Source organism: Chrysemys picta, chromosome 5, assembly GCF_011386835.1.
Source record: "Chrysemys picta bellii isolate R12L10 chromosome 5, ASM1138683v2, whole genome shotgun sequence".
NCBI classification, from domain to species: domain Eukaryota; kingdom Metazoa; phylum Chordata; order Testudines; family Emydidae; genus Chrysemys; species Chrysemys picta.
The window spans coordinates 29,884,405-29,911,543 of NC_088795.1; the positions used below are offsets into that span (position 1 = coordinate 29,884,405).

The 27,139-nt window shown below is 43.3% G+C and overlaps 1 protein-coding gene and 1 long non-coding RNA gene across 4 annotated transcripts in view; one reads left to right on the forward strand and one right to left on the reverse strand.

Annotated features, from left to right (window-relative positions):
* Positions 1 to 1,505: 1,505 nt before the first annotated feature.
* LOC135983904 (uncharacterized) lies at positions 1,506 to 19,508 on the reverse strand. Its single transcript, XR_010601729.1, has 6 exons — positions 18,754 to 19,508; positions 14,443 to 14,603; positions 9,989 to 10,190; positions 8,490 to 8,555; positions 5,640 to 5,737; positions 1,506 to 2,166 (listed from the first exon to the last, which is right to left on the reverse strand). It is a non-coding gene; the product is annotated as an uncharacterized LOC135983904 (long non-coding RNA).
* Positions 12,020 to 27,139, forward strand: part of BANK1 (B cell scaffold protein with ankyrin repeats 1) — a 287,338-nt gene continuing 272,218 nt past the window's right edge. For 2 of the 3 annotated variants that reach the window (XM_024099921.3, XM_042859972.2), the window contains exon 1: positions 12,055 to 12,287. In XM_024099921.3, coding sequence (XP_023955689.1) covers positions 12,272 to 12,287 — 16 coding nt within the window. In that variant the 5' untranslated portion in view covers positions 12,055 to 12,271. Of the gene's footprint in view, positions 12,288 to 27,139 lie in introns of all 3 variants that reach the window. The other variant, XM_008179150.4, reaches the window with a different exon arrangement.

Genomic DNA, 27,139 nt, shown 5'->3' on the forward strand with positions numbered 1-27,139 from the left:
GAGCTGCCCTGTCGTTGGAGAAGCACGTGGCGATTGCACTGGGGAAGCTGGCTACTCCAGACTGCTACCGATTGGTCACTAACAGTTTGGAGTGGGAAAGTGGATGGCTTTGTACAAATGGGCTTCCCTAACTGTGGAGGGGCAAAAGATGGCACGCATATTCCAATTCTGGCACCAGACCACCTAGCCACTGAGCACATTAATCGCAAGGGGTATTTCTCAATGGTTCTCCGGGAGCTCGTGGATCACTGTGGGTGTTTCACAGACATTGACACAGGCTGGTCCGGAAAGGTGTATGATGCATGCATCTTTCGGAACACTGGCCTGTTCAAGAAGCTGCAAGCCGGGACTTTCTTCCCGGACTAGAAGATCACCGTAGGGGAAGTCGAAATGTCCATTGTGATCCTGGGAGACCCTGTCCACCCCTTAATGCCATGGTTTATAAAGCCATACACGGGGCAACTTGATAGCAGCAAGGAGCGGTTCAACAACCGGCTGAGCAAGTGCAGAATGACTGTTGAGTTTCCTTTTGGCCATTTAAAAGCCCGCTGGCAATGCCTCTATGGGAAGCTAGACCTAGCCGATGACAATATTCCTATGTTTATAGCTGCGTGCTGTACCCTCCATAATATTTGTGAAGGGAAGGATGAAAGCTTCACTCAGCGCCAGACTGCAGAGGCTCAGCGCCGGACTGCAGAGGCTCAGCGCCTGGTAGGGTGACCAGACATCCTGATTTTATCGGGACTGTCCCAATATTTACTTGTTTGTCCCGCGTCCCGACTGATGTTCGGTTGGGACGCGAATTGTCCCAATAGCTTGCACTCTGGCGCACAGGCGGAGGGGGCTCATGCCCCCGCAACTCAGCCCTGGCCCTGCCCCGACTCCACCCCCTCCCTGCCCCATTGGATCCCTCCCCAAATCCCCGCCCTGGCCCCGCCTCTTCCCCAAGCATGCCACATTCCTCCTTCTCACCCCTCCCTCCCAGGCTTGTGCAAATCAGCTGTATGGCGGCGCAAGCGCTGGGAGACAGGGGGGAGAAGCAGGACGCAGCAGCCCGCTCAGGGGAGGCGGAGGTGAGCTGGGGCGGGGCGGGGCGCTGCCGGTGGGTGCTCAGCCCCCACCAATTTTTCCTATGCTCCGGCAGCTCTTTTTTTTTTTTTTTTTTCCCCTCTGCCAGCGACTCCCCCTCCCACCCGTGTCCCGATATTTCATGTCTCTCATCTGGTCACCCTAGCGCCTGGAGGCTGAGTTTGAACTGCCAGAGACTAGGGCTATTAGAGGGGCCCAGTGCAGGGCCATAAGGATCAGGGATGCCTTGAGGCAGCAATCTGAAGCTGAAAGCCACTCATATTTGTTCCTATGCTCGGGATTGCAGTGGTTGTAATGCTAGGAGGCGGTTGGTGCACATGATACAATAAAGGGGTTTAACATAATTGTATGTTGCTTTGCAGGGCTCTTTTTGTTTTCAATTAATAGAATAAAGATTGCTTTCAAACCAACACAATTCTTTTATTGAAAGACAACAACCGGAGGAGAGAGTCAAACCAAAAATACATCAGCAGGGAGGGGGGGTGAAGGGAAAGTCCCAGGACGAGAAGGGGTCCTGGGATGGCTAAAGATTTGTGTATGTCCAGGGATCATATCCAACCTTCTCCTTTGGAGTACAATGCAGCAGGTATTGTACTTCAGCAGGGCCAAACTGCAGAGGGATGAGTGTTGAGTGCAGTGGGTAGTGGGAGTCCATGGTGCTGGACTGTAAGAAGGGAGAAGTGGAATGCTGCAGATAGAGACTGGAGCCAGGAGGTTGATAAGAGTGTGTTGGTGGTGTCTGGAGAGCACATGAGAAAGAGTTTTGCAACAGAAGCTGCAGGGGAGGGAAGGCGTGGAGCTGCTCTGTTTGAAGAGCTAGTATCACCTGGAGCATGTCTGCTTGATGCTCCATAACATTTAAGAGCCACTCCATGGATTTTTTCTGGTGTACTGCATTCTCCTTTCGGTCCCTCTTCTCGCTGTCCAGCCACTCCTTCAATTCCTGTTTCCCGGTGGTGGAGCACATCATAACCTCATGCAGAAAGTCCTCCTTAGTTCTTCTTGGCTGCCTTTTATTTCTGCGCAGCCGTTCTGCTGCCGATAACAAAGAGGGAGGCTGGGCTCCCAAGGTCATCTCTGTGAAGTTTAAATGCAACATTTTACAGAAGCAGTATTGTTTGCAACATACACAACACTGATTCAGTGCTTTAAAACACAGCCAGTACTCACACACCTGTCACTAGCTGGCAAGCACACATGAGCCACAAGACCCCCAAAACGGTGAGCAGCCACAGGGGCAGGGTAAATCAGGGTTCCTGGACCCTGCTGTACACTGGGCACGTGGCTCTTGGGGAGAGCCAGCACTGTAGGGAGGAGGGGAAGGCTGATAATCATTCCTGTCCCCACAATTTCCACAGGGGGTGATCATTATGGAAGATATCTCGCTGCTGAGGGTGAGCAGGGAATCAAGGGAGGGTCTTCTCCAACCCTGCGGCTTCTGCCCTGGCCCCATGCGGCTCGCCTGTGGGCAGCAATTGTCGTCTCCCTTTCTTCCCTCCCCCCGACCCCGTGACAGCACAGTGGCGTGGGAAAGTTACCTTAATGGGGCAAGAAACGAAGCAGCTCTGCCGAAGAACCTGCATCAGTGGATTACCCAGTATCTCCACGAGAGTTTCCTGGAGATCTCTGAGGGAGATTCTTGTGAAGTGAGGGAGTCAATCAACAGCCTGTTCCGCCGCTCAGACTAGGCATGAGTGGGAGACAAGCCTGCTTTCTGTAACTCTCCTGCCCCCAACAACTCGCTTCAGCAATTCCCAAAATCAGATCCACTTACTAGGGGCCTCCTCTCCTGTTTGCGCTTCACCAAGATCCAACTGCTGTGACTGGCTAGGCTCCTCCGGGGTAGAAAAGAGCTCCTGGCTGCATGCATCTCTGGCCTCCAAGTCATCCTCTGCCTCTGGGTCCCCCCCCCCACTCCACATCCTCATCCAAGATTTCCTTCTCCTAGCTCAGTCCAGTCTCGACTGGCAAGCGAGCCAAGGAAGTATCCACAGGGGCCTTTACAGTGGAGTGGGGTCACCACCGAGTATCGCGTCCAGCTCTTTGTAGAACCGCCAGCTCATAGGTGCAGCACCGGAACGGCGGTTTGCCTCCCACGCCTTGTGATAGGTGTTCTGCAGCTCCTTCACTTTTACCCTACATTGCAATGTGTCCCGGTCATGGCCTCTTTCTATCATGCATCGTGAAATCTGTCTGTAGGTATCATTAATTCCTATGGCTAGAGCGCAGTTGGGACTGGACAGCCCACTCTCCCCAAACGCTGATGAGGTCCAGCAGTTTGGCATTGCTCCAAACAGGGGATCGCCTGGTGCGTGGAGCAGGAATGGCCACCTGGAAAGATGCGCTGAGACCACTGCACGCATCACCGAGCAAACAGGAAGGGGATTTTCAAATCTGCAAAGGAATGTACGGGGTGGGGCTGACGGTTGGTCACCTGAGGGCAGAGCAGTAGAGTTCAAACTGAAGACCAGAGAGGTGAGAACAGGCATTGTGGGACACTTCCTGGAGGCCAATTGCAGCACTGTAGTCGCCACGGTGTCTATACTGGCACTGTAGCACTGTAGCCTTGGTGCAGAAAGCTCTACGCCTCTCAGGGTGGTTTTCTTAAAGCACTACAACTGCACAGTTCCTGCACACTAAGTGACTTGGCATTGTGTACACCTTGGGAGTTACAGCACAGAAAACTGCTTTACTGCGCAGAAACTTGCCAGTGTAGATATGGCCTTAGATGCATTGCCATATATCTATATCTATTTTCTGAGCTTTTTCATACATGTGATGCATAATAATAATTAGTCTGTCAATCAATCGCAGTTAACTCATGCAATTAACCCAAAAATTAATTGCAATAAAAAAATTAATTGCGATTAATTGCAGTTTTAATCGCACTGTTAAACAATAGAATACCAATTGAAATTTTTTAAATATTTTGGATGTTTTTCTACATTTTCATATATATTGTATTCTGTGTTGTAACTGAAATCAAAGTAGATATTATTTTTGATTACAAATATTTGCACTGTAAAAATGATAAACAAAAGAAATAGTATTTTTCAATTCATCTGATACAAGTACTATAGTTTGATCTCTTTATCATGAAAGTGCAACTTACAAATGTAGATTTTTTTTTGTTACATAACTACACTCAAAACAATGTAAAACTTCGGAGCCCTCAGGTCCACTCAGTCCTACTTCTTGTTCAACCAATCGCTAAGACAACCAAGTTTGTTTACATTTACAGGAGATAATGCTGCCCTCTTCTTATTTACAATGTCACGAGAAAGAGAGAACAAACATTTGCATGGCACTTTTGGAGATGGCATTGCAAGGTATTTACATGCCAGATACGCTAAACATCTGTACACCCCTTCATGCTTCAGCCACCATTCCAGAGGACATGCTTCCGTGCTAATGACACTCGTTAAAAAAATAATGTGTTAATTAAATTTGTGACTGAACTCCTTGGGGGAGAACTGTATGTCCCCTGCTCCGTTTTACCCGCATTCTGCCATATATTTCATGTTATTGCAGTCTTGGATGATGACCCAGTACGTTCATGTTAAGAACACTTTCACTGCAGATTTCACAAAATGCAAAGAAGGCACCAATGTGAGATTTCTAAAGATAGCTGTAGCATTCGGTCCAAGGTTTAAGAATCTGAAGTGCCTTCCAAAATCTGAGAGGGATGAGGTGTGGAGCTTGCTTTCAGAAGTCTTGAAAGAGCAACACTCCGATGCAGAAATTAGAGAACCTGAACCACCAAAAAAGAAAATCTACCTTCTGCTGGTGGCATCTGACTCAGATAATGACAATGAACATGCGTCAATCTGCACTGCTTTGGATTGTTATCAAACAGAACCCATCATCAGCATGGACGCATGTCCGCTGGAATGGTAGTTGAAGCATGAAGGGACATATGAATCTTTAGTGCACTTGGCATGTAAATACCTTGCGACACCAGCTACAACAGTGCCATGAGAACACATGTTCTCACTTTCAGGTGATATTGCAAACAAGAAGCAGGCAGCTTTATCTCCTGCAAATGTAAACAAACTTGTTTGTCTGAGCGATTGGCTGAACAAGAAGCAGAACTCAGTGGACTTGAAGGCTCTAAAATTTAACATTTTACGTTGTTTTATTTTGGAATGAAGTTTTTTTGGAACATAATTTTACATAAGTTCAACTTTTATGATAAAGAGATTGCACTACAGTACTTGTATGAGGTGAATTGAAAAATACTTTCTTTTGTTTTTTTACAGTGCAAATACTTGTAATAAAAATAAAGTGAGCACTGTACACTTTGTATTCTGTGTTGTAATTGAAATCAGTACATTTGAAAATGTAGAAAACATCCAAAATATTTAAATAAATAGTATTCTATTATTGTTTAACAGTGTGATTAGTTGCGCAATTAATCAAAATTAATTTTTTTAATTGCTTGACAACCCTAATAATAATAAACAGAGGCACAGGAAAAATCAAACACATGAACTTTGAAGTAAATTGAGATACTCTGATTTACACAAGGGTCTGTCTAACAAAAATTATACCTTGTATTCTGTAGATATAGTGAAGAGAAGAAAGCAAGAGTCATGCCAACTAGTTATTCAACTGGGGAAACACAATTGTTTGTCCTCTGTTTTGATGGCTGCTTGGCATGAAGATAAGATGATAGCACGTCAGTTCATTTCTAACCATGCTTTACTTTATAATCCATCAGATCTATTTAATAGTATTGTCCACATCAATTTAATCTAACTTTTCTAATAACATCCCATTGGCACTGCATTAAATGATGTATTAGTGTAGTACAGTGGTCTCCAACCTTTTTACGCCCAAGATCACTTTTTGAATTTAAGGGGTTCAGGGCTGGGGCAGGGAGTTGAGGTGCAGGAAGGGATCTACCCCACCCCTTCCCCAAAGCCCTGCCCCACTCACTCCATCCCCCCCACCCATTGTTCACTCTCCCCCACCCTCACTCACTTTCACGAGGCTGGGGTGGGGGGGGGTTGGGGTTCGGGAGGGGGTGAGGGCTCTGGCCTGTGGCCGAGGGATTCGCAGTATGGTAGTGGGCTCTGGGCTGAGCATGGGGCAGGGGATTGGGGTGAAGGAGGGGGTGAGGGGTGCAAGCATTGGGAGGGAGTTTGGGTACAGGAGGGGGCTCTGGGCTGGGGCAGAGTGTTGGGGTGTAGGAGGGGTACAGGGTTCTGGCTCTGTGAGGGGGCTCAGGGCTGGGGCTTGGGGTGCAGGAGGGGATACAGGGTGCTGGCTCTGAAAGGGGAGTCAGGACTGGAGCAGAGTGTTGAGGTGCAGCTGGGGCTTGGGGTGCAGGAGGGGGATACGGGGTGCTGGCTCTGAAAGGGGAGTCAGGGCTGGAGCAGAGTGTTGAGGTGCAGGAGGGGGTGTGGGGTACTGGCTCTGACAGCGGGGTTCAGGGCTGGGGCAGGGAGTTGGGGTGCAGGAAGGGATTTGGGGTGCTGGCTCTGGGAGGGGGCTCAGGGCTGGGGGTTAGGGTGCAGGAGGGGGTTCAGAATACAGGAGGGGGTATGAGTGCTGGCTCTGGGAGGGGGCTGGGGGGTTGGGTGCGGCCTCCCACCAGGCAGCATTTATTTTGGGTGGCTCCTGGTCGGCAGCGCAGCAAGGCTAAGGCAGGCTCCCTGCCTGCCTGCCTGCCTGCCTGCCCTTGCCCCACGCTGCTCCCAGAAGGGGCCAACATGCCCCTTCGGCAGGGCACGTGGCTTCATGTGATGTCCCTCTCTGCAAGCACTGTCCCTGCAGCTCCCATTGGCCACAGCTCCCCGTTCCCGGCCAATGGGAGCTGCAGGGGCGGTGATTGCAGACAGGAGCAGCGCACGCCCACCCTCAGGGCCGCAGGCTGTGCCGTCCGCTTCCGGGAGCGGCGTGGGGCCAGGGCAGGCAGGGGGCCTGCCTTAATGACAGCCCCACTGCGCCGCCAGAGATCGCGTTTGGGAGATCCTCTAGGATTGACCAATAAATCGCAATTGACCAGTTGGTGACCACTAATTGTAGCAGATAATCTGACCTAGATTGTCAAATAAATGCGTAAAGCAACAGAAATGGCAGCCATATAAAGTTAATATTTACCAACATTTACTGTGTCAGCATCTGAATTACAAAAGATATTACCTTTTCTGAGCATATGGAAATACTTTGCTATGTCACATTCCATAGTGCACTAACTGTCTTTTTAATAGTGACAACTGTGTTTCTGTATTTACCTAGTAGTACTAAGTTACTCACAATTAGAGCTGTGCAAATAGTGGATTTTTCAGTTCATTGGCAATTCCAGAAAAATCAAAAAATTGTTTCAGGTCAAACCCAATAACAAGTTTTTCAAAATGTTCAGACAACTGGCAAGTTGGAAAATTGTTTTGGATCAAACAAAACATTTTTTTTTTTGGACCCAAAATGTGTTTTCTATTTTGAGCATGTTTAACACTTAATTAAAAAAAAATTAAAGAAATTTCTAAATAAAGTGTCATTTTGAAGTAATAAATATAAATATTTTATTTCCAAATGAAATATGACTTTTTTGTTTTTTCCACACAAACAATTCAGCAAAACCAACCTTTAATTCAAGAAACATTTTGGTGTTGCCAAATCTGCATTTTGCCAATAAAGTTTGGGCTGCAAAATTTCACCCAGCTCTACTCATATTGTTAATTCATGTTGTAGTTGTAATTCATGTTGATTTGTTATTGATGGCTTAGATTTCAGCCACTTTGAGGATTATAGTTATCTGAAGTCTACTAAAGGGTGAGTCACGATGACATGCAACTCTAAAACATTAATAGCCCATGGATGAGGGGTAGCTGCAACGGGGAAAAAAAATCTATGTTTCTATCGTATCTGCTGAGGGACAGAAAATGTTTACCTATCTTTTGGGTTCTGTTTTTACTAATATGGATGTATGTTTGAAGTAAAACTGTTGCAACTATTTATTATGAAACTTTACTTGTTGTGACTAAGAAGAGCTCTGCAGGTTATAATAAGGAGGAAGTGAATAATGCTTTGTTGGAAGACTGAAACTCAAGACTGATGCAAACCTTTTTTTGTTGCAGTCCATCTATATGATATCTGTTGGATTCCTGGCATACTCTAATTTTATTGTATTTTTACTGAAAGAGGCTAATAGGTTTGTTTGGTGTGGACTACTTTCCATAAACTTACGTTGCTTATTGTTTATGCTATTACTATAGATTTGGTATTTGCAGACTTTTCCCTTAATATTTATTCCATTATTTTAGTGAGCATGATGTTAAACAAGATGATAGTCACAAAGACCAAGTTCCTCCTTTTAAAAATGGTTACATTAATTCATTAGTGCTTCTCCAATCCTTTGGTATCATCTGTCAGCTATCTGTCTTTTAGATACTTACATGGTCTCCATTACCGTAGTATCTGAGCACCTCACAATTTTTAATGTATTTATCCTCAGAACACTCCTGTGAGGTAGGAAAGTACAGTATGATTATCCTATTTTAGGGATGGGAAACTGAGAAACGGAGGCTAAGTGACTTGCCCAAGGTCATACAAGATGTTTGTGGCAAAGCAGGGACTTGAACACTGGTTTTTCACATTCTAAGCTAGTGTCCTAATCACTGGACCATCCTTCCCATCCTCTTTTTACATAAGGCCTGAACAAAATCTAAAAATAGATAATCCATTTCTATTTCTCCTAACTTCCACTACAAACATGCAGACTAAACACACAGTGACACCAGTTTTATCTTCTGTTGTAGCACATTAGAATATATTGTGGTATCTGATATCACGATGAGCTAAGCGTGAATAAATGTAGACATACTAATAGTGACTGTTGTATGCAACTAAAACCAAAAAACAAACCTGCATAATTTCAAACCCAGTCCTTCCAACTTTGTGTCAATTGTTTGAACTGTATCTGTGTGATTTTTACAATGAAGGCTCTTTGAGGCAGGTACTGGCTTATTCTAGGTTTGTACAGTCAAAGCACTCTTTTGTCTCATAGTAACAATAATACCTGGAAAGCTACGGTTTCAAGATAAGAAATGTAGTATAAACAATAAAATGTGAAGTAGAATTTTCAGAAACATTTGTAGATTTAAAATAATCTACAAGTTCAGACTATTAGCAGAAAATCTTGTTTTGAACTTACTGGACTTCTACTAGGATACACAAACTTAATATGTTCAGTAATGTAAATACTGAAATCATGGGTAATTAAGGCAATCCAATGCATATTTATTTACTATTATTTTATTAAATATTTTACATTTCTAAAGCACCCATCTCAATAGTGTCTAGGCACTGTATAGTATATATTGGGGCAGGAGGGAGGGAAAAGTTAGGATGATGTTAAGGTTCAGAGCATGTATCAGTAACTAAGGGTAAAAAATATTTCAAGGATATGTAATAAATCCAGGAAATTCAGAGTTGATGTTACACTTAGAAGAAATCCAAGCCAGTTAAGGTAAGAAATAGACAGTCAAGGCACTGGAACCACTTTAACTCTTCACAGTAGTGATGTTATGCAATAACCCTATGATGATCATTATGACATTTTAGTATTTGTGGTCCTAATTTAATATGTCTTTAAAAATCAGTTTCATCTAGATTTTTCCACATTATTCCCCCTCACGCCATCAACACAGGGAAGAGTTAAGGTTGGTGACATAACTGTTTTTTTTATGCACCATTTCTGAATTTCTTTTAAGCATAACTTTAAATTTCTTGGGCTTATAATAAACTCAAGGTTTGACCACCACGCCAGCCAGATTTCCCTGCAGTTGTGCTTCCATAAGAGAACAGGCACTGGAGCCACAGCTAACAACCTAATTTCACAGTATGAGTTCCTAGAAGGGAATACTAGTAGTACGAAATAACAAGTCAAACTGACCTTTTAAATTTGATTCCTGGAAGAGTTCGCATGTGTGGTGAGTGGGATGGGACTGGACAATATAATTGAAAAAGGAAATAAAAGGCAGGAAACTCAACTCTTTTGTTCTTGGAGCGAGTGGCTTCTGGATGTCCAACTCATTTTTGCTCTTTGACTCACGGCTGCAGCTAGCTCTTTCTTTTTCCCTGAATGTGAATGGTACCTGGGAGGCAACATACAATTTTGTTGTTCTTACTGGGACTACAGAGGTCTGAATTGCTCTTCCTCATTCATTATGAATTATTTAACAACATAATTCGGCTTTTCTTCTTTGTGATGTGGTCTTTTCATGATTTAGCTCACAATCATAGTGTGGGCTACTCCATCGTCTTAACTATTTTGTCCAATATTTTAGTTTATAAGGTGCAGTAAATGTTGCTGCTATTTACAGAAAATAAACTGGACAAATTATGTTAATTTCTATCACTGACATGTTCCTCCCCTCTTATGTGATATTATCCTCTCCTTCCATCTCCTCCCTGATTATTTCTTCTCTCACTCTAGATTATTTACCCAATGCACTGAATCGTTGCCATTAGCTTGGCCCGCCATTAGAATGCAATAATAGTGATCTTTTGGACTATGGTCACTCAAGAATTAAACACCTGCAATTTAGTGTTACCTGATACCTATGATTTCAGAAAATGGAAACAATTTAAAAACTGATACAAAGGAAAGGAAAACAGTAATAACAATGAACCACATCCCAATCTCATAGATGTAAATCCATTGCCTTCAATGGTGGTGTTTTGGATCTTCACTATGTAAGATCAGAATTGGACACCCTCCCCTCCCACCAGCAAAAACAACCTCCCACCAAAACATTAATTTGAAAAACAGCTACACAAACAGTGACAGCAGTAACAGCCCATGGTTCAGTTCTCCATTTGGTCTTTATAGCTTTCAGCGAACACTTAAAAATGCTTTTTACTGACACTTCCGCCCCCCCACCAATGCTATCAATTGACCATTATCTATGAAGCTTTCCAATGGTTCCAGCTTAGGTCCCAGTCCTGCTCCTACTGATTTAAATGGGAGTTTGGCCTTTATTTTGATAAGGTTCAGACCTGATCCAATGCCTCTTGAAATTAATGGAAAATGCCCTCTTGATCGATGGGAGTTGGATTGAGCCCTAAACCGTTTTTAACGGATGGTGCACTTAAGGAGAAATGGCAAACACTACTGCCCTTACAGTCTGATATTTCCAACATTTTTCACATTTTTTTCCTCTACCATGTCAATAATTCATATAAAGCATAATAGGGTGGGGAAGTTAAATCATTGTGATTTTGAACACTTTCCAAGCAGGACATTAAAACTGTATTGCTACGATAAAGCTCTCTGTATGAGGAGGCACATTCCCAAAGTTCTCTTCATTCAGTGTGTTCTTTAAATAATGTAACAGGCTGGATTCATGAAATTTGGGCCCCTTTAAAAATCGACCCAAAACGGCTGCAGATCTAGAAATTCTTTTGACTTCTTTTTTCTGAAGGCCACAGCTAATGAACGTTGTCGCAGTTAAGGGGCTCTTCCCCAGGGGAGAGACACATTCATCCAGGTATTCTCCCTCCCCCTTTCCACCCTGCAGCAGACTGCCACAACCGTTTGAATCTGGTCTACACACTCCTATGCCCCCCTGTTGGTTCCCTGCGTGCCACAAGCTACCCCTTAAGCTGAACGGGAGTCCTGGGGTGTGATGGAAAGCAGGACCCGTTGCAAAACGGGGGCAGCATCCCTTTGGCCGGGGGCGGCCAGGCTGCAGAGCAGTTGGGTTGATGAAGGTGATTCTAAAAGGAACTCGCCTTTGTTTTAAAAGGAGGCCAGCGTGCCCCACCCCGGCCTCACCCTCTCCCCTTGCCCCCGGCAGGGAAGGAGAGCGGGGCGCCCGGCTTGGGGGCGCATGGCCCTCGGAAGGGCGCCGTCTTCTCAGCTCGACAGGAGGAAGCAGGGCCCGTGTCCTGGCGGGGGGGGGAGGGGGGAGAGTTTCACTTCTGCAGCGAGAGCAGGAGCCGAAGTTCCCCCAGAGGAAGGAGCGGGACCCGCGCGTGGGGGCGGGCGGGGGCTGCAGCGGCAGGTCGGCGCTTCCGGACCTGGCGGCAGCAGCTGTAGGCTCCGCGGTGGCGGTGGCTAGGGAGGGGGCGTCTCTGCTGCTCGGGCCGGAGCGACCGTGCCGGCTGCGCTCGCCCCCGGGCTCCACCTGCCCCGCGGAGAGGGAGGCAACGGGCCGCGCCCAGCAGGGGGACGATGACGAGACCCTCAGGTGGGTCGGGGCTGCTGCCGGGATGGGGTGGCCGGGCCGGCGTGGGAGCAGAGCGCTCCGGGTGGGGAGCGAGCTGCAAAACAACCTGGGCTCTTCCTCCTCTCCCCCCCCCCCCCCAGCTTGGCTTCCCGGGGGGGGAGGGGTGTCCTTCCCTGCCCCCACACCAGCTTGAGAGAGGAGGGGGAGGGAGGGAACAAAGGTGCTGGAAGTGGGGGTGCTGCTCCAGCTCTTCTTTGAGTCCCCCAGCCCAGGCTGTATCCCACCTGACTATGCCCTTTGGGCCTGGTGAACACCGAAGGGGACCCACTTCTCTTCATACCCTGCCCCACGCCACATGCTATTCACTAAAGTTACACCATTATGAACCCCGAGTCCTGCTAATGAAAAATAGAGTATGACCCAACCCATCAAATATTGCCGGGCTGGGGGTGATGCTAGAAGAAGAGTGAAAATGTGCATCGCTGGGGATCTCTTACTTCGCTTCCTGAAGCAAAGGATGGGTAGAGGAAAGCCTACATTTTTATTTGGCAAAGTGTCTAATGTAGGAGTGAAAATGTCAGACAACTTTTTTTTTTTTTTTTAAACGGGATTTGTAGTAGAAGACTCTTGGAAGCGAGTTCTTGCATAGAGGAGTAGCTTAGCTGTAGGGACCATTGCTTATTTACAAAAGAGTAAGTTGTTTCCTTAAACAAAATGAATGCAACTAGTATATGCCTTGTTAAACAGTGAACAATAGTGTGATTATAATCTAGGATTTCTTTAGTGAAATATAATTGTAGACTTATGGCTTGGAAATATACAGCCCCTCCAGTTTGGGCTCCTAACATCATATCTAGCTAAGTACAACCACTTTTAGGCAAAGCGGGTGAGATAATATCTTTTTTTGGTCCAACTTCTGCTAGTAAAAGAGACAAGCTTTCGAGCTACACAGAGCTTTTCTTCAGGTTGTACTGAAATGAAAAACAAGGTCTAATGCCCGGAAAAACTGGATAGGGTTGCCAGGCGTCCAGTTTTCGACCTGAATGCCCCATCAAAAAGGGACCTTGGTGGCTCCGGTCAGCACCGCCGACCAGGCTGTTAAAAGTCTGGTCGGTGATGCTGAGGGTCTAAGGCAGGCTGGTCCCTACCTATCCTGGCACCGTGCTGCACCCTGGAATCAGCCAGCAGCAGGTTCGGCTCCTAGGTAGGGGGTCCACAGGGCTCTGTGCGCTGTCCCGCCCCAAGCACCGGCTCTGCACTCCTACTGGTCGGGAACTGTGGCCAGTGGGAGCTGGGGGGGGCGTGGTGCCTGTGGGCGAGAGCAGCACGTGGAGCCTCCTGCCCCCTCCCCCCTCCCCTCACCCCCCCTCACCCCCCACCCAGCTAGAAGCTGGGCCTGCAGGCCGCTTCCAGGACACAGTGCGGAGCTAGGACAGGCAGGGAGCCTGAGCCCCCACCCCTGCCCTAGTCCTGAGCCCCGCAAACCCGGAACCCCCTCCTGCACCCAAACCCCTCATCCCCAGCCCAGAGCCCATACCCCTGCTCACATCCCAACCCCCTGCCTCAACCTGCAGCCCTCTCCCACATTCCAAATCCCTCGGCCCCACCCTCTAGCCCAGATCCCCATCCTGCATCCCAAACCCCTCATCCCCACCCCAGAGCCCGCACCCCCAGCTGGTGGGGGAGAGCAAGTCACTGAGGGAGGGGGAATGTTGAGAGCGGGGGGCAGGGCCTCAGGGAAGGTGTGGGGCAGGACCTTGGGGAAGCGGTGGGGCTAGGGTGTTCGGTAGATTTCACCTTGTATTTCACTTGATTCCCATCAATATTTTATATATTTTGTTTTGGACATTTTAATTTGTTAGTGCCATTTCTCTGAGTGTTTTATATGACAAACTACCTTTTACTGATCACTTTACTGAAGAGGAGTACCATTATTATTCATAAGTGTTTAGCACCACAAGCCACACCTATAGTTTTATATAACTGCTCCCCCCAAAATATCCATCAGTCATATGACGGTTCAACTTTAAACCTATGTATCATTAGATACCAAAAAATACATTAAAAAAGTTATTGAAGGTTGCAAAGTCAAGCGCTTGAAAGTTAGGAAAGGCTAGAATTAAGGTAGAATGGGCAATTTAAATTCAGGTCCCTTGGAATGTGGATTGTCACATACCTTTTTAATTAGATGATCACATACTATTTTTTCCATCTCATTCAATACACAGGATGGACTGTGTTCGGTGATCAAGGCAGCTAATTCAGTATTTCTTTTTAGCTTCATAATTCAATTTGTGATCTTCAACCTTATTTTCTGCACACCATCCAAACCCTGCACTGAAGACAGAATTATTAATTTTTTCATAGTCTTTTTTTATGGGGTACATCGCCATGGCATTCAAGTGCCTTACAAAAAATAATGTATTTTTCTCCCAAACTCCCTTGGTATAAGAGTATTATTTCCATTTTACAGAAGGGGAAACTGACACAAAGAACATAGTAAATCAGGGTCAGATCCAGGATTAGAATTTAGGACCCCTGGACTCCCAACCTTGACCACACTGCTTTACTGAGGAAGGTACTGAGTATTTACAGCTCCCACTGACTTCAGATGGAGTTGAGTGTTCAGCTGCACTTTTGAAAATGAGGCCCCAGGTGTTTTAAATTGAGCACCCAGAAAATGAGAAACACACAGTTAGTGACCACCTGCCATAAAATGGGTTTAAGTGACTTGCTTGATATCACATAGTAAGTGTGTGGCAAAGGCAGGGATCTATTTTCACAACTCTAGGAGACAGAAAAGTATTTTTACCCTCATCTTACCTATGAGAAAATAGATATGAAGGCCAGAATTTGTAAAAGTGTCACTATTTTCGGTGCCAACATGATTGGGCGCTCGCTCTGCATGAGACACCCAGGACTTATTTTCTTTTTTCCCCAGTGCTTTTAGGATTTTATAGCACTTTTTATGTTCAATACCCTAAGTGATACAACCCCCTTATGAGGTACAACAGAACCTCAAAGATATGAGCATCAGAGTTACGGCCTTACTGATCAACCAGACACCATGTGGAACTGGAAGTAAGTGGACACCAAAAAGAGGGGGGGGGGGAAAAGGCAGCAAACACTGTACTGCAGTGGTCATCAACCGGTCGATTGTGATCGACTGGTCGATCCTAGTGGATCTTCCAGTCAATTGTGATCTCGGACAAACTTCTTTATGCAAATTCCACTAAACATACTGTACCTACTGTAGATAAAGCATTCATGAATGGGCCGGGGTGAAAGTGAGCTGGTCTGGCGTACCGGTAAGAACCCGTACCGGCCCATATGCAGCCCACATTAAAGCGCTTGCGCTGCAGCGCTTTAATGTCCCTGCCCCTTTTGCCTCCCCCATCGGTGGCTCTGCTGGAAGGGTCCATACCGGCAGGGCCACCGATAAGGGAAGCAAAAGGGGCAGGGATGTTAAAGCACTGACGTTAAAGCGCTTTAAGGATGATCCTTTGCCGAGGCAGTGCTTTTAACGTTGCTGTGTCTCCCCATCGGCGGCCCTACCACCAGGACCACCGATGGTGGGGCGGGGCGCAGCAACGATAAAGCACTGCCACGGCAAAGGACCCTACAATGCTTTAATGTCCATACCCCTTTTGCTCCCCCTCAGCCACCGATGGGCGGGGGGGGTAAAGGGAGCAGCTGCCCCAGGGCCGGCAATTTAAAAGGGCCTGGAGCTCTTTGGAGCCCCGGACTCTTTAAATTGCCACTGGAGCCCTGGATGGCGCGGGCCAGGCAGCCTGGAAGGGCTGGCTGGGGGATGCTGACCGCGCCCCCCGCCCTGCTCCACCCATTCTGCCCAAGGGCCCACCCCTTCTGGGGGCCAGAGCCAGCCCCGGCCCAGTAAGTGTTTGGAGTTACTTTCACCCCTGTGAATGGCAGATCTTTTATGACATCTGGCTTCACTTATGGGATAATCCACTAATGGTGATGCCATACTTGAGTTATAATTCTTCTCCACATTCATGAAAATAAATGTCATAGCAGAGGTTAGCCATCATGTATTCTTTATTTATATAAAGTGCACTTCTTGTCTCCCACTTGACAGAAATAAGTGATTAGAATTGATTGTGTTTGAATTGAATGTGTTAATCCTACAGGGGAATCTGGCCAATGACTAGGCTTGGAAACATTTGATTTTTATATTTCATGAATCAGAAAACAGCAATATATATCCAGTATTTTTAATTTTTTTAATTAATTTAAAATGTTTGCATTAATAGGAAATAAATAATCCTCAGCGCTTGACTTAATTCAAAATATAATATGTAAAGAGTGAGCTTTAGAGAAGATTTAGAAATATTACAGTATTTGATGATCATATTTAATATATTCTCAATATTTCTTTGAGTATAAAGAAATACTAAATTTTTTTACAAGAGCCTGTGGTGTGCATTCACACATGCATGCAATCGTATTAGACAAAAAGGGTATTTTGGGTATTAAAAATGCCCTTTCTATACATTTGCTTATTAATGATGAAAACATTGTGATAGTAATACTAGATTTTTCCTTTCATCCAAAAAAACTGAGATTTAAAGATTGAAATCTAATTATTCCAAACCTAATACTTAAAGGTCGAGGTTAACCATTTCATCTCCATCCAAGATGCTATCCAGCTGCCAGTGTCTTCAAACCACCCCTACTGACTGGAAACTTAACTTCCCTTTTTAAAAAAAACATTCAGCATGGTCGTGGAAAGGAAAACATGTTCCATTAAACATTAAAACAACATCCCGATGACCTAAAATATAAAGGACCAAGTTTTTTTCCTGCACAAAACTGGCATTAGAGGCTGGCATCATGGGTCATTCGCAGGCGAGTATTAACAGCTTGATAAGAATGAAAGACAATAGGTAGGGTGGGGATTGACTATGAAGGGCCTTAAAAATAAATACAAGCAGCATATGTTTGATGCAATAAAGAAGAGGGAGTCAGTGGAGGGGTGACATGGTCAAGGCTATGGACTAGGAAAATTATCTTTGCCGCAGTATTCTGAATGGCTATGAGCATGGCAAGCTTGCATTTCTCAAGGCTAGAGAGAAGAATGTTGCAGTAATCGAGATGTAAGATAATGAAAGCTTGGATGTGAGTTTTAGCTGTGTGGCTGATTTGGAAAAGCTGTATGTTAGATGTGATGCAGAAACAATTGGCACAATTAAAACATAGCCTGGATGTGAGGGCCTAGCGCAGGGGTGGGCAAACTAGAGGCCACATCCGGCCCTTCAGACATTTTAATCCGGCCCTCGAACTCCTGCCGGGAAGTGAGGTCCGGGGCTTGTCCCGCTCCAGCTAAGGAGCGGGGTTGGGGGCTTGCCCCACTCTGCGTGTGCCATGGATCTGCGCGACTCCCAGAAGCAGTGGCATGTCCCCACTCCGGCTCCAACGCCTAGGGGCAGCCCGGGGGCTCCACACCCTGCCCCAAGCACCACCCCCGCAGCTCCCATTGTCTGGGAACCAGAGCCAATGGGAGCTGCAGGGGCAGCACCTGTGGATGGGGCAGCGTGCAGAGCTGCCTGGCCGTGCCTCCATGTAGGAAGCAGAGGGGAGGACATGCCACTGTTTCTGGGAGCAGATTGAGGTAAGTGCTGCCCGGAGCCTGCACTCCTGACCCCTCCCATACCTCAACCCCCAGCCTCTGTCCTGATCCCCCTCCTGCCTTCTGAACCCCTTGGTCCCAGCCCGGAGCACCCTCCTGCATCCCCAACCCCTCATCCCTAGCCACATCCCAGAGCCCTCACCCTCCTGCACCCCAACCCCCTGTCCCAGCCCAGAGCCCCCTCCCACATCCTGAACTCCTCATTTCAGGCCCCACCCCATAGCCCACTCCTCCAGCCAGAGCCCTCACCCCCTCCTGCACCCCAACCCCCAATTTCATGAGCATTCATGGCCTGCCATACAGTTTCCATACCCAGATGTGGCCCTTGGGCCGAAAAGTTTGCCCACACCTGACCTAGCGAGAGGTCTGAGATGAAGATGAATCACAGTGTTTTCTATTCTTGCAATTTTTTCATAAGTCTTGTAATATTTGGTGCTTCTCTTAAAGTCCTAATATCTGGAGTCAGTTTGTTTAAGTGAAAATCTCAGCTTTTGTCAGAAAACAGTAAGTTCTAGCCTCAATGGTTTGTGGACAAAAAACTTGAAAATGTGAATCCTAAAGGCTTAAGTATCAGAACGCAAATAAAAAGAACCCAGACTTTATTATTTTGAAAAATCTGTTGTGTTTTAAAGTCAGTCTTACAATTTTTAAAATCTTGATTTATGATTTTTGAATGCATGGGGTTGCACATATTGGCATCATAAACTTCAAGCAGAAACAAAGGGGATATTTTCAAAGATATTTGAAAATCATTGCTGAAAATCTGCCCTCCCATAATGATTTTTCTTTGTAACTTGCAGCTGAAAAAAGCAAGAGTTCTATCAGAATTGAACTCACCCAAAGCAGTTTCCTTTCCTTCTCTGAACTCTTATTCCTCTCTCCTGTCTCTGGGAGCATGGTCATCTCATATGCTCACTGAAGCTTAAAATAAGCAGTAGATTACACACATATGTGTTTCGTTGGCACTGAAAAATTATGTCACTGAAGCCACAGTACAGGCAAAAGAAAGGGCAACAGTCTCAATTTCTAAAAGGAGGAGCATCTGTGTCCAGGGGGATGGGAAGCACAATATAAACACAGTTCTTCTACTCTCCTGTCTCTGTTTCTCTTGGTGCTGGTCTCTGAGTGTCTGGTAAGCTTACATACTCCTCTATTTTTACACGTGCAGTAAAAAACCAAACAAAATTTAGAACATTTGAACATAGTGCTGCAGTAGGCAGTATGAGGTCAGAATTTATATCTGTATAGGGGACCCATTCAATTCTGATTATATTACTAGATAATCTGCTTAATGTAAAAGTAGTAACAGATTTTAAATTACATCTTAAGTATTTAAGCATTTTGAAAACAAATCCACATTTGAAATATTCCACATAGCCATGCAGTTAAGAAGGGAACAACGAATACTGAGGTCTGAAAGTCAAATAGAGATTCATATTATTTCCTAAGACAATATGGATCCTTATTTATCATCTGACACCTCCCTATTTAGAAATGAAACAAAGCTCTCTAATTATTCATAAAGTCACACTTCCATTGGTTCTGATATTTAAGGCAAGCTAATTTTAGATTTTTTTCAAAAAGTCATAGTTATGTAGTTCTGCAAAGTTTCTGAGACTGTATAATCTTAAAAAAAAATCAAGACATACGATATATAATATGGATATGTTTTGGTATGTGAGTATAAATTAAGCAATTGCATAGCTGAGTTTGGAAAGCACCCTTTTTGCTCTTAGATTACATGGTTAGCAGCTGTAACTGACTTGAAACTTTATACAAGTACTTATTAATAGCGGGAATTTGTGACTTTGATTCTCTCCTTATTAAAAGTTGGAGTGTGATGAATAGTCATTTTCATTATATGGCCAAACACCAAATACTGACTTCTTATGTTTAGCCACGTAATGAATACCATCAAAGAACCAAATTGTATAAACTGTATTTTAGCAGTGCTAAGAAATAACTTTCATGATAAAATAACTCAGAGCATCCGTAGGAACTATTACATAGTTATCTGCTGAATATAATCTATGTGAAAGGTAAGTTCACAATAACTGTACTACTTTCGTCATTCAATAATTACATATAATATTAGCATTCAATACAAGTATGGATTCATAGCACTAATACTAAAGTAAGCAGTAATTTGAATTCTCTTACATGGTATGTTTTAATCTTTAATATAGTTTAAAAAATAAAGCCTATTAAACAGTTATTTGCTTTTTAACACGCTCTTAATAATAGTATGTCTGCACCTCACAAACAGAAAGAAACTGAATAGGTACTTAAATGAAGTGGACAGACTTTCAAAAATGCTCAGTACACCATAGCTGCTGAGCTCTTTTGAAAATCTGGTCCAGAGATTAAGGCCAAATTTTTTCAAGTGTTGACTTGTTCTGTGTGACTGTGTGCCTAGCCTTGGATACCCTGGGCCCAATCTTCAGACGTGCTAACCAACCATTGCCCCTATTGACTTCAAATGGAGTTGTGGATCCTTCTAAAAATCAGAGTCCGAAGTGGATAAAAAAAAAGGGGGGGGCGGGGAGGAGGGACAATAAGTGGCCACTTTCGATTCCAAGTTGAGTTGACCTTTTATTTTAAATAAATAAAAAAGTTAGGGCACAAGTCCAAAGGGCTGACTCCTGAAAGACTGCTATCTTTGCCTTTCTTTTCTTTCATTTAGATTCCCATCTCTTATAATGGAAAGAGAAAGAAAAGGACCTTTGTTTAGTTTGTTTTGCTTAGAAACCCCTCATATGCTATGAACTTGGAGGGGGACATTATAAACAACTTGAAGTAGGATCTGGTGGGGACTCAGGAGAGCCCCTAACACTTCCACATTTTGAAATGCTGAAAATGTGTTAATGTTCATGTAGGCATGAAATGTGTGCTTGCTGCGTAATGAGAGTGAAACACTGGTGCACAAAACAACTTATACCACTGTAACAAATTGTCTTGAACAAACATTATGTAAGTATAAAAAAACCAAACTTTTTAATTGGTGAAATGAAAAATTGGAACATTTCAGGCATCGTGAAAAAATAGTTATCAGGATACTATAACACCATGTGAAAAACTATGACTGTGCTGGTTTAAAAAAAGAAATGACATCCTTACCTAAATAATTTGTCCAAGATCACACAGGAAGCACTCGACAGCTAGGAAGAGGACCCAGAATTCCAGTGCAGTGTCTTAATCAAGAGACCATAATTCCTACAGATAATAATTAGAGTACAAACATATGTTGTAAAAATCATTCAGGGGGTCTTACCACTCCTTGAATTTCTGTGCAGCATCCTGACACAGTGGCCATGATTGTGTCCCTTAGGGAGTGCCTACAACATGCCGATGTGAAGGCATGAGGCTACAGTGGAGGTGGCTCTTTGAGGGAGCTACATTGTGCTTCTCCAGTGGTGATGCAGCAGCTAATCACCTGTAGGCCGGGCTCATGGAAGGAGTGTATTTGCCTCAGGACTACTGCCTCTGGGGTCTCTAACTGGGTGTTTGTGTCTTCATGCTGCTGTCTGCTGTGGTGTGTAGCTTAATGCTACAGCTGAGCCGTTTAGTTTGTAGCAAATAAAGACCCAGACGTTAATACTTGAAATTTGTTGTTGGTAAATGGTACTTTAAAAATAAAGAAAACAAACCAAGAAAACTTCACAAAAACTCAGCTCACTGATGATCTGTCAATATTTTAAACACTTACTCAGTAGCGTTTAACATATTCAGTGTACTGGTGGGGGGACATTGTGTGAATGCTCACAAAGAAAAGGGGTTAGGGACTGTGGAATCTAACTTTTTTTCTTACTTAAACAATTGTACCAAATCTGCAGATCCAGATTGACGATAGTATGAAATTTACTGCTTACACCTCAGTGCTGAATGTTTTGATACATAAGCTACTTTGTACTGATTGAGAATCCTGTGGTGACAATAAATTGCTTCTACTGAGGAATCGGGATGTTTTCTCTTTATCACAAGACTGTCTGGATTGATTCACAGCTTCCCAACTTCCTTCGGTTTAATCAGAAAAAACTCTAGCCACTCTATCCCCAGCTCACTCATTAGTTCCTGGACATATTTACTATTATTATTCCCTTTGTCTTTCATGGAACTGGCTCCACCACTTCCAAATATAGCATAGGAGTTTGGGGAGGGATGTGAAAAGAGAGAAAAAGAAGGTCTTTGCATATTGAGTCTTTGCTCTTGCACCCAAAGGATCTGATCAAATGGCTCCACAAAGAGAGAGAAATTTTCTTGAACTGATTCTATTAAACAAAACCAGTTTCTCATAATTTTGGAGGAAGTAAACACTATCTAGCAAACAAAAAACAAACCAATATTAACATTAGCCAAGAACACTAACGATCTCTTATACCCAAACAAAGACAGAGCAGAAAACACTGAGCCCCTCCCTCCCCCCAAAGTTCTTTGTATCTGTTTACATCCCTGATCCTGCAAACACTTATGCATGTTACTTTATGCCTATGGTTAATTGCCTTAAGTTCCTTGGTACAGGGACTGTATGAACTTCTTTGTATAGTACAGAGCAAACACCATGGTATGCACAAATAATAAGTAATGATAGCTCCACTTGCTGGATACCTGTATGTTTAATTCCACAGAAATAATACTGAATATCAGTATATCACAGCATTCAGTTTGAGTGCTCCATGGAATGGAGGAAGGTTAGCTGCTGAATTGAATAGTAATAGTACTCAAGTTGATTGCTAGTTAGTCAAAGGTAAATGTTTGAAAAATATTAGTATTTGTTAACAGATAGAGTTCTTATAGGATATAGATCACATCCCTAACAACATTTAAAATATTAAAGTGGTAATGTCTTTGTCAATGTTCAAACCTTTTAAAGATTTTGCTGAATAGAAAATAAATCAATGGACTTAAATTTTATAGAATTGAAATATATATAAATCATGTTTTCATATCATCTATGCTTATTATTGTTTTGATTTACCCATTAAACATTTTACACTTGGTTAGTTGAAGGATGAAAAAATACGATTGTATGCCTAGAACAAGTTCAACAAGAATAGCTGAAAACTATTTGAGGACTGAAGTCAAAAGACCCAACCTTTAAATAACATTAGTTTCTTCCTTAAAAATAGAAGCCTAAAAAGAGTACAATTAGTTGAACACTAAGGCAATACTGAGCAGTAAAAGCAAACAAATACACTCCTATCAGCCCATACAAAATGTGGCATCTTGAAGATTGTACTGAGGTTTGTATTAATTCAAAGATCAGTCACAGTTGTTCACTTGTTAAACAAGTCATAATATGCTTGAGTGACAGAAACTACATGTTAAGTTAACAAATCATACATACAGTAGAACTGTCAGATACTGACTTCTTGTTCTGTTTCTTTCCTTTTAAAATGTATAATTGTGCTAAAACTGGTAAATACTGTACTAACTATTAATCAGTCTCTACAGACATATTTAAATTTACCTGACCTACAGTGCAATTTGGTGTAATTACCAGAAGTAACTCCTGATGGTGTTATTTGTAGGAACAGAGCCAATGTGTTAGGGTTTCCACCCCCCGAGGCTTTAACATTGTTTTCAGTAATGTCCAAACAGCCAGGGCCAGATCCTCTTCTGTGGCCGAGGCACATACAACATCAGTCAGGAGTGTATGTGTATGTGCATGCACATGGAAAGAAGCCCAATCAGTTAATCATAATCAAGTAGTATAGAACTCTCCAGAACACTTTCATCCTTATGTAGGGTCCAGTTTAGCCAAGTGCTTGAACATATACTTAGTTGAATCAGAGCTTTAACTTTTTATTCAACTGTGCAGTTAACTTGAACATAATTTTTTTTAAATCTATTGTGACAAAGTTCCTCCTCTCTCTTGGTGGGTCCTGCACTTATTGGCAGATTTTCTTGCCTCAGAGATTCACCATGTGGGTTGGGGAACAGCCCAGAGACCCTCCCCTCTGGAAGAGCCCACAGTCCAGGTCAATTGGGAGGTTTGGGAGGAACCGGGGCCTGCCCTCTACTCCGGGTTCCAGCCCAGGGCCCTGTGGACTGCAGCTGTCTATAGTGCCTTCTGTAACAGCTGCATGACAGCTACAACTCCCTGGGCTACTTCCCCATGGCCTCCTCCAAACACCTTCCTTATTCTCACCACAGGCCCTTCCCCCTGGTGTCTGATAACACTTGTGCTCCTCAGTCCTGCAGCAGCACCACACCCTCTCACTCTCAGCTCCTTGCACCTCTTGCTCCCAGCTCCTCACACTCTCACCACAAACTGAAGTGAGTTCCTTTTAAAACCCAGATGCCCTGATTAGCCTGCCTTAATTGATTCTAGCAGCTTCTTCTTAATTGGCTCCAGGTGTCCTAATTAGCCTGCCTGCCTTAACTGGTTCTAGCAGGTTCCTGATTACTCTAGTGCAGCACCTGCTCTGGTGACTCAGGGAACAGAAAACTACTCATCCAGTGACCAGTATATTTGCCTTCTACCAGACTCCTGTACCACTGGTCTGGATCTGTCACACTATCTTTAGTCCATCCGAGTTCTGCTAAAAACAGAACTGAAGTATGGTACCCTATTGATTTAAAGTTTGATCCAAAGCTCATTGAAGTCAATGGGAAGACTCCCATTTACTTCAGTGGATGTTTGTTATGTACCTAAGCAACACCAAATGAACCGAAACCATATTTTTATAAGCCTAAATGGCTTTACCTGCAGCTAGAGAACTACATTTTGGGGAGGGCAGGCCAGGAACTTGGGGAGGGTATCACAATATTACATTTTAATATCCAAACCCAATTTGTATCTCATTCACACTCTTATATTGATCTGAAAGTTAAAATAAAATTTCTAGCACAAAAAGTAGGGTTAGATACTGTAGAATTTAATAAAGATTTAATTAGAATACACAACAAATAAATCTAGCTTGGAATGGGATTTCAAATCTAGCAAATCCAATAAAAAAATGCAAAAAGCTCAATACCACCCGTATTTTCAGGGATTCCAATAATTCTATTATAGTCTTTCAGAAAATTTCCCATAGCTTCAAGTTTCCTGCATACAGAAGCACTGGATCAGTTTCCCAGCTGCTGTAAATCATTATAGCTTCATTGAAGTCAATTGCAGAATGCTGATTTCATGCTAAATCAGGATCTGGCCCACTATCTTTAATCAAAATTCCACTTAAAGATTTCATACTAGCATTCTGTGTTTGTAATTCGGTAATCTTATCAAAAGCTTCCAAAGGTTTTCTTCCCCCAAGAGATTCTGTTCACTGTTCAAGTTTAACCATTTTAGAAGAGGCCAAATCTAATTTGGACTTGAATGCATCAAACCTAGTCTGTAATGATTGAATGGGAGAAAAAATATTTTCTGCAGAAGCTTTTGAGGTTGCTTTTACATTTGTCAATTTAGAAACCGAACCTTTCCTGCTAACACAAAACTTTCAGGTCAATTTATTTTTAATTTTCTTGTCCTGCCCAATTATTGTCACCTAGTCTTCTACAAGAGCTTAAAACAGCTCTATTTCATTGACAGGCTCTTTGCCTATTTTTCACATCTAAGAAGGTGTTATAATTCATTAAAATGGCATTCCATATTCCTATATTTTAGCTTTTCAGATATATTGTATATATCATACATTTTGTACTCCCACATGCCAGAAGGCCCTTGATCATGGTGAACCATATATATAATCCTTATCATGAATCTCACACAGGAGCCCTACCTAAATCATACTCTAGATCACATGCCCCCCGGAAGTAGAACTGTACTCAACCTTACTATGGACTTGTGACCTGCACATTCATAATGTTTGAAACATAGAGCCTTTAGACAACCATTGATTAGAGAAACTTTGATATGAGCAGGAAGTTGGTATGATGTTTGAATTTAAGTTACGATTTGTCTTTCAGATAGAAAAAGGTGATAAGAAACTATGAGTCCCTTTAAATACTAAATATGAGGACAAGAACTGTACATCTAATACACAATAGTGAAAAATGGTCCAAAGTCTAATTTCACAAATCAAAACATTGATGAATTGACTCCTGATTTTTTCAGCTCTTTTTGTACAAGACTGATCATTTTTTCCAGGAGCCAAGGAGCGACTGTAGAGAATATTCGAGATGATTTTTTTAAATAGAATTTTACAGTCCCCCCCCCCATAATTATTATAATATTATAATTATCACAGATTAAATTTATGAAATTTAAGTTCCCCAAATTCACATTCTCACAAGAATAAGCTCTATGTTTTGCCTCTGAAAATTGTCAAGGCAAAGACACAAAGCAGAGTTTCACACCGTTCTAGAAGGGACATTACTGTACATTTAATAATCCAGAATTAGATAATTTAGGTTTCTAAAGCCATATTTAGGCCTCTAAATGTTTAGAGGCCATAATATGGATGTACAAACCTTACTCATGGTACTCAGATGTGAAAATAGTGGCCTATGAATTTATTATTCTACCTTGTCTACAAACAATTCAGACATTAGTATTTTTATTAGGCAAAACTGAGGCTTTTAAAAACTATTATTAAAGTGGGGTTCTTTTCTGAAAATGACTGTAAACATGTCGCTTTCTTACTCTACCCCTGTACATTAAGAGTCGTAACTGTTGAATTTAGTGATAGGAGAAAACATAAATTTTACTGTTTCTGTTATCCCTGCTGATCTAACTCAACTGAATGTGAGTGGATTCTATTTCTTGTTATGCCTCATGAACAGAATTATTTAAGTTCCAGTTATAACTGTGCAAGTTCATTAAAACCAATGGGATTTCACAAGTGCCACTTGAGGACCTACTTTGGATACACTGTTATAAAATCTTGTAACGATAGCAATGAATTAATAAAATATATGACTAAAAAGAACAAAAAAGTAGTAGAACTGATAGTCTCAAGATGTTACCTTTCTTTTTATCTTTCTAATTGGCTAACCATTCAAGGAGAAGTGAAATGAGAAGCTTGTTTTAATATGCAACTACTGTGAGATGCAGTGTCACCTATGAGGTCATAAATGTTTTCCAGTGCCACTGACTTCAGTGGGAGGAGTAGACACTCAGTACCTCACAGGACTGGCTCTCTGGTGGTATTTAGACAAGAGTGCAGGTACTGGATTAAAATCTAATGTAGTACTGGAAGGGTTTGTTGTTTTACTTTTAATTCCTATACATTTCTGAATATGTATGTATGGGAGACTGCATGCATCAAGGAAAAATAAAGTC